This window comes from Lepisosteus oculatus, chromosome 12, assembly GCF_040954835.1.
Source record: "Lepisosteus oculatus isolate fLepOcu1 chromosome 12, fLepOcu1.hap2, whole genome shotgun sequence".
Classification (NCBI taxonomy): domain Eukaryota; kingdom Metazoa; phylum Chordata; class Actinopteri; order Semionotiformes; family Lepisosteidae; genus Lepisosteus; species Lepisosteus oculatus.
The window spans coordinates 31,127,037-31,134,909 of record NC_090707.1 but is presented as its reverse complement, the minus strand read 5'-3'; the positions used below and the strand labels follow the sequence as shown (position 1 = coordinate 31,134,909).

Here is a 7,873-nt window from a genome sequence, read left to right as displayed (position 1 = left end):
GTAGGTTCAATATAGGAGGTTCAAGATTACTGAAATTTCCTTCTTGAAAATAATCTGTTCAAGTTGTTCCTGATTAAATACGTTATATTACCATCACAAGGCATTAATTAACCAGACAATGAGTTCAGTACTGTGCCTTATAAAACAGAAAGGAAGAAACAAAAACCCTTTAATGATAACTACAATGCAAAAGATCAAAATGGTAAATTTTTGTCACTGTCCCATGGCAGAATAAAGGGTGATTGTTTCAGACGAGCCACATGATTCAAAATGAGGCAAAAGGGCTACAGTTGCTATGGCAACTCTCCACGCCCAGCGTATAAAAAGACACTACTTCTGTTTTGGAATTTAGTTTCTTAAACTTTTCAAATCATCTACAAGGAGGTAAGTGATTTTTTGTCTAAGATTGTTTTTTGCAGATGGTTTACTTAAAAAATAAAAAGTAACAAAGTCATGCTGAAAATAAGTTGAAAGGCAACTTTTCTTCCTAATTTGTCTCACACGTTAATTTTACTTTTCACTTTAGCTTTTAGATTTATATAGATAGGTTTCTAGGTTTACCTTAATTAGTTTAATTAAATATAACGATACTACATTCAGGAAGCTTCTATTCTGTAGGACTTGTTTTGTAGATATTTATCACCTGTTGTTAGAAGACAAAGAACAGGTAAAAAAGTATACCTTCAAAATTAAATGTGCTTTAAGCAACTTTAACAAATATTTTATGTAAAAGATTGGGATTTCAAGTAATAATTCTCTTTAATGCTATTTATATTTCAAATCTTACTATTCTGGATTTTGGATAGATTTGAAAAATATTTCATATCATATAACCATGTTAAATATGCTTTACATTATACTGTATATAAATATATGAACCAAGCAAACAAAACAGTATACTTTATATATTATTTCACACATGATATGCCCCCTTCCCTGTTCTGGTGTATTTCTATTACTTTTTTGTTATTCTTGTGTATCTCGTGGTCTGCAGTGATTTCACTACTGTATGTGAAAGTACTGCAATCTTAGTCATTTTTTTAAATATAAATTCACACCGGTATGCTGCAAACAGTTGAATTTCCTCAAGTTTCTAATTCAGAAAAGAAAGCCTGCCTTGTTGAACAGCTAGGAAGTCAAACTTAAAAGGATAAATGCATTCATAACTCTATGAGCAGTCTTTTTTAAAGATAAGAAATGCCATCATTTCCAGACAATTAATGATTGACATATCACTTACTGGACAATGATTCTAAGTGAGTTTGTTTCTTTTGATCTATAGGGATAGCTAAAGGATATTATTTAGTTCAGTTCTTGAAATACATACTAGAACATGACCTTCTCAATTGAACAGTATTCAACATTACATGACCTTTTCAACAGTATGGGCATTTCTTTCTATACTGAAAAACTCAGTAGACCAACAAAAAATCATTCAGTTTCAGTGAGAGATGGCTAAAATATCGGTTCAATAGATTAAAATTAAGTAAAATGTAAAAGAAATTCACAGAATATGTTTTATATTTTTGAGAGCCACAACAAGGAATCTCTACAAAAAAGCAGGATTTACTCAAGTTGGAACCTAGATGTTTCATCTTTGGCATCTGACGCTGATCTGTAATAATGTTCATGGGAACAGTTTTCTAAATAAAATTGTGCCATGATATATGATTATTTGAAGAAATAGTGGTTAATGGTAAATTAAAATACCATTTAATTTAATCACGATTGAAAAATCATGAGTAGATTTTTAAGAATTACGATCAGAAGTAGAAGTAAAAGAAAGTTATACTCACATACAGTGTAAAATGAACTTCCAAGCGCTCACATTTAGATGATATTTCAGGGAGAAAAAAGTTTTTCTGAAATCCATCAGCACCAAGGTCCAGTATGCTCATGTATTCAATATAGTCAACAGATTGTTTAATTGTGTGCATAACTCACATCTTTGTCAACAATTTAAATCTAAATTTGCATGAACATGTACTGTAGAACAGCATTTCTGTTAATTTAAGACCTTAGGACACTGTAATCCCATTATTGTATGTGTTTTGGAGTAAAACTATTTTTTTTTGTTTCATTTAAGATTTAGGCCCTGCTTTAAATATGACTGATTTAGAAAATTCTCTGGCAACCATTATTGATGTATTTCACAAGTATTCAGAAAAAGAAGGCGATAAGCATAAACTGAAGAAAAGTGAACTGAAAGAACTGATCAACAATGAACTATCAAATTATGTGGGGGTGAGAATAATTGTTTTCACATTTTTATTAAGTGTTTTTGCAAAAGCCATAGTCATAAAAAGTTTTCTTGAAAAACAATCTGTTTGTCTGGACAGTAAAATATAGAAATACACCATTTAATTGAAATACTTTTTCTTTTATTTTCTAGTAATGAAAAATGTATTTCAGTTTTCAGCCTATATAAAAATGTTTTGTGGAAACTGATATTATTATATGAACTTGTGGAAAAACACATTGTGTAATTATATCCTGAGGATTATTGCTTTATTTTATAACTAGGAAATATAAAATGAAATGTTGAATCATTAAAATTTAGTTTTTAAGTGAAAATAATTCTATATTATTGCAGCACAGTGTTAACTACTGTATCTCATCTATACCATAGGCTATTTTATCCTGTACATTATTTTAAAGGAAATCTTGGAACAATAACTTACAGGCACTAAAATGAGAAAGGTTTTAATGCTAACAATGAATACAAGCCATGGGTAAATAATCTACATTATTTACTGTACATATAAGCTACAAGAAATACAGTATTACAATGTATAATTAAAAAAAAAAACATGTAATCCTTTAAAGAGTGTGAAATACCTTTACAATGATTGAATTTGTAACACACCCAAGTTTTCTTTTTAATTAATTAGGTTAAAGCAGTCATCAAGACAAAGGGTTGAAATGAGATCAAGATCATAATGTTGATATAGCATTCCTCTTTATTATTTCAGCAAATCAAAGACCAGGCCACGATGGACAGTTTAATAGAGAGTCTGGACACAGATGGCGATTCTGAGTGTGACTTCCAGGAATTCATGACCTTCATCACCATGGTGACCATCTGTTGCCATGAGTTCTTTGAGCACCAAGAAGACGAGTAGGCACCAGTACTTGCCAAATACAAGTACAAATCCAAGTTAACAAAAGTGAAGCAGAATATATAACAATTTACTTCTCCTAACCTTTATGGGTTTGAGGAGTTTCTAATAAGATTTAATTACAGACAATTTTGGCATGTGTGGTACAATGAATTTATGCTTTTACCCTTTTACACAGTATTTACTGAAGTACCTCAGTCACCTAGAAGATGTTTACTCAGCCCTAAGTTGAAGCATATCTACGCCATACCAATGTGTAAGAAAATGTCATTTTATTAGCAATAATCAGTGTTTGGTTGAAATATTCCACTCTTATATTAAGTTTGAGATTAGCAGTGTGAGGTCAAAAAGAAATTTACAATCCCATTTAAATGCATAGCTTCCCATATTTCTGTGTCTTTCTCTGTACAATAAATCATGCTCCAAATTTTCTTTGCCCTACATCATAGTATATTTTTCTTTAATGAAGTGGCAATCACAGTACCAGTGCTACCTGAAATTATTGCAAGACATGGAAAATAGAATTCTTAAAATCATCACATTGTGTCTAACAATATCACACACAAAGCATTCACATTACATAATTCAGTCATAATCTTTTCTTAATTACAATCTAGGAGTTGATGTAAGGGCAGTTGCCTGTTATGTTGCAATGTTATAATGCATGGGAACTCTTGGAAGGTATACTTTGATGCTATGAAAGGTTGCTGCTATGTATCATGACTGTTAATAAAATGTTCTGTACAAATATCCTCATGGTATTAAATGCATCTCTGTCTTCATTGTAATTATAAACACATAATAAAAAAACCTTTGTTGCAAAAAAATACATCATCATGTTCAGGAATCTAAAATCCAGTTTTCCAAGATAATCTACAATGTAACTGTAACGAACAGTTCTTTCTGACCCTATGCGGACTACACGATCCAGGGAAAAGTGAGGAAACACCAGGAAAAAGATCATGCAAGAATACGGGGTGAAGGGGGGGGGGGGGGGGCGTCCATAGTGCGCAGGTGTCCAGGGGAGTGAGTCTGGGGCAAACAATCCAAATGTAATCCAGAGGGTAATCCAAAAACACAAGAATAAGTCCATGGCCAGGTGATCCATCCAACAAGGGAATAAAAAACATGAACCGGGTCGGAACCGGCGAAAGGGGAACAGGAACGGGAACAGAGATTAAAACCTTAACGGAACCAGGCGCTTCCAGGTCCCGGACTCGCACAATATGGAGATCAGATGCAGAGCCCGGATGAACGTCAGCGCCTGGCTTTTAAGGTGGACTGGGAACAGGGGACAGGTGCACATAATCAAGTCTGAAGTGAAAGGGTCGGAGCACCCTTGAGGAGGAGGGACTATAATCATGACAGCAACCCACCAAATTAATGACAACGTCAATTGATTATCTTTAATTAGCAAGATATCACTTGGAAAAATGCATTTGAATGAATCTTAGGGCTACATTTGCAAAAGAAAGCATTCATTTGCATTTCCGTTCTAGGTTTCTATGTTTAGTAATGGAAAAAATAGAAAAAAACACTTTAGCATGTAGCATGTCCACACAACCAGATATTAGGCTTGCTACCACTGGGATGAACCTCAATTCCATAATGCACTTAAAAAGTGCTCCATGCTAAAACTAATTAAAACATTCTAATGCTTATAATCTCCAAAACATTTAGAAAATTTCCAGTATTGCCTTACATTGTTGTATCATGTCTTTTTGTCGCCTTTTTCTTGTCTACAGTAGTGTGTTATACACTACTAATTCAATTTTATTAATTAGGATATTATATTATAGGATATTATTTCCATAGAGCTTTATTTCCTATAATAATTTCCATTACCTTATAAAATTATTACTTACTATGACATAAGTTATACAACATCAGCTAATATGATAGTTTTAAAGAATGGAACATCTGCAAAATTGAGTTAATTGAGTTAACATTAGCATTTGTCCTATGGGTAAACTTTTAACATCTATACCAGTTCATTGAAAACTAAGCATTGCTTTATAACTATAACTGAAAAAATAAAAATAATATGTCTGAAGAACTTTAGAGCAGAAGTATGCTAAGTAATGCAGTATTAATTTTAAATGTTTTTGGTGTTTGCTGATCAAGATGATAAACTGCATTCTAAAGGGTTATAAGTTTCCCCTCATCTTCAAATATTTTGAAAAAAAATGCATTAAAAATTGTCTTGACAAATCATTCAAACTATGAACACTGTATGGTATTTCTGTGGAGAGGCCATGGCACTGTAAGGTGAGAACCAGCTAGTCCTGGGAGTCATAGGTCATATCACTCTCCTCACTCCAGTGCTTGCCAGTCCGTTTTTTCCTGTTTCTCTCGGCCATGACAATGGCTGCCACCACAGTGACAACAACTGTGAAGGTGATGATCAAGACTGTCACTGTCTCCCCAAAACAGAGCTCATTTTCCACATCTACAATCTTGTGGCCTTCAAGTTCATGTGGCTCTTTACAGGTCAGGTATTCATAGTCATCCAAGATCAGTCTTTGTGTGTTCTGAAGTTTCCGAAAGACCCGCTGGAGGTCACAGTCACAGTGCCAGTGGTTTCCAGCTAGCAAGATATGGGTTTCATAATTGTGAATGCTTACAAAAGTCTTAAATTTGATGCTCTGTAGTTGATTTTGAACCAAGTTCAGCAATGTTAAGCTACTCAAGGGCATGAAAACATCAAGATCCGTATTATTGATCTGGTTTCCTTCAAGGTTAAGAACCTCCAGTGACTTCAACATAGAGAAAATATTATTATTTAGGGTTGCCAGCCTATTCTCATTCAGGTGCAGTTGCCTGAGATAGGTCATGTGCCTGAAGGCTCTGATCTCGATGTAACTGATGTTGTTGCAGCTCAAGTTGAGTTTCTGCAAGTTGTCCAGGTGCTGGAAGCTCTTGCTGTTCAGAGCCCTCAGCTGATTCTCTGACAGAAGTAGCTCTCCAAGGGACTGCAACCCAATGGAAAATCCGTTGCCAAGAGAGGAGATCTTGTTGCGGCTCAGATCCAGTCTCCGGAGATTCTCAAGGCACGAGAAGGCACCATCTTCTATGACCCTGATGTCGTTGTCATTAATTAGCAGCACCTTTAACCTCCACAAGAAACTCAAAGCTCCCACAGGAATGACTGTCAGATTGTTCCAGGATAAATCAAAGTGTTCTGTGTCTGAGGAGAGGTTGCCAGGTATATAGGTGAAAGCTGCTTTTGAGCAGTTAACACATTTCAAGACTTCTTGACAATCACATCCCTTCTCACACTGTGGCACAAAAGTTGAACTTCCAAACCAAAGATGGAAGAGAAACCAAATGTAAAAGGCCCTCATCTTTCCTTTGTTGTAACCTTTGTGAAAAATTTTAGAAAAACATTTTATGTTATGTGTATCTTATTTCAAAATATATGGTAATATGATTTCTGATCATAAACCCAAATATTTATTACAAAAAGTAATTAGAAAAAACAGGAATTAAACATTACTGTAAATAACTAATATATTTTTTCAAAATAGTTAACATTATACATTATATATTTAAAATAGTTTTTGATCTGTCTGAATGAATAATATATTTGTTTCATTAATGGTTTCCCAAACTCAGTATAAAAATATGAAATCAGATAATGCACATTTTAATTCCAAACTTTGAAAAGAAAATAGTAAAATTGCTGTAAAAATACTGCTAAATCACTTTTGATTGTGCTGTTTGTATATTAAAGGGATACTGATGAGGTAAAATCAAGTACAGGTAGATATATATTAGTAGACTACAATACTGGAAATTAAAAGTTTTGAACACTAACTGATCATTAACGTTAACGTTATTTTACACAACAGTATTTAGAGTACAAGTTTAAAGTAAACTAGTAATTCTAGTACTAGTTTAGAGTAAACACTTTAAAATTGCAGTATCCCCATAACTCTTATATTTATTTATTTAAGATCTCTATAAATCTTATAACACTATACTAAAGGAAAAAAATGTTTCCAGCTGCTAATAACATCAGACCAAACATCAGATATTTAAAAAGATCTCCTATCAAAAAATCTTATACTAAAACAACAGTGTATTTGTCACCCAGCTGAGCAGAGGGTAAAGCTCTGCTAATATAAATTATTCAGACATTGAGGTTTTTCATAGCAATCTTTTGCCACCCATTTTAAACACCCAAAGCACAAATTGTATTTTGACTATTTTTACTGCAAATAAAAAAAATGTTTGTTGAGAAAGAAAGAAAACATTTCACTGTTATTGTTTTAAGCACAGAAGAAAACCATGTCTTACCTGTAAATTTGGGGAAAAGCAATAGTTTCTCCAGCACTATCTTTCAACACAGACATGTGTGTGTGATGGAAAGAGGAGAGCTTTTACGGGGATTAAGAGAGGTGTGCTATTGTACCTTGGGTACTGTACCTGTTGAAATGTGAGAGAATAGGAGAGGATGAATGTATTAATAATTCACACAGAGGGAGGCAGGAAGATCTGCCAACCATCTGTCCCAGCTTTGAATCTTTATAGCACCAAGGTAAAGTACTGTACTGTATGTGTGAGAGGGTGAAGGTTTAACCTTCCTGATCTGTAAGTACTGTAACAACACAGGCTATTGATTACACTGTAACACATAAACACTTAAGTGAATGTTTGATAACACATAATTCAGTAAGAATAATGAATATTTTTACTTTGGTAAGTGGTTTATTAAGTGCACAGTTTTGTACTTAGTAATACAAGCTCATTTT

At 33.5% G+C, this 7,873-nt stretch overlaps 2 protein-coding genes across 2 annotated transcripts; one reads left to right on the top strand and one right to left on the bottom strand.

The window, feature by feature from the left end:
- The first annotated feature begins 299 nt into the window (after nucleotides 1-299).
- s100b (S100 calcium binding protein, beta (neural)) lies at nucleotides 300-3,869 on the top strand. Its single transcript, XM_006636772.3, has 3 exons — nucleotides 300-384; nucleotides 2,087-2,244; nucleotides 2,973-3,869. The coding sequence occupies exons 2-3, from the start codon at nucleotides 2,107-2,109 to the stop codon at nucleotides 3,120-3,122; spliced, it is 288 nt and encodes a 95-aa protein (XP_006636835.1). The 5' UTR covers nucleotides 300-384; nucleotides 2,087-2,106; the 3' UTR covers nucleotides 3,123-3,869.
- A 1,161-nt stretch (nucleotides 3,870-5,030) lies between these two features.
- LOC102692767 (leucine-rich repeat-containing G-protein coupled receptor 5) lies at nucleotides 5,031-7,503 on the bottom strand. Its single transcript, XM_015359411.2, has 2 exons — nucleotides 7,419-7,503; nucleotides 5,031-6,480 (listed from the first exon to the last, which is right to left on the bottom strand). Exon 2 carries the CDS (start codon nucleotides 6,461-6,463, stop codon nucleotides 5,399-5,401), a length of 1,065 nt encoding a protein of 354 aa, XP_015214897.2. The 5' UTR covers nucleotides 6,464-6,480; nucleotides 7,419-7,503; the 3' UTR covers nucleotides 5,031-5,398.
- Between the last annotated feature and the right edge of the window lie 370 nt (nucleotides 7,504-7,873).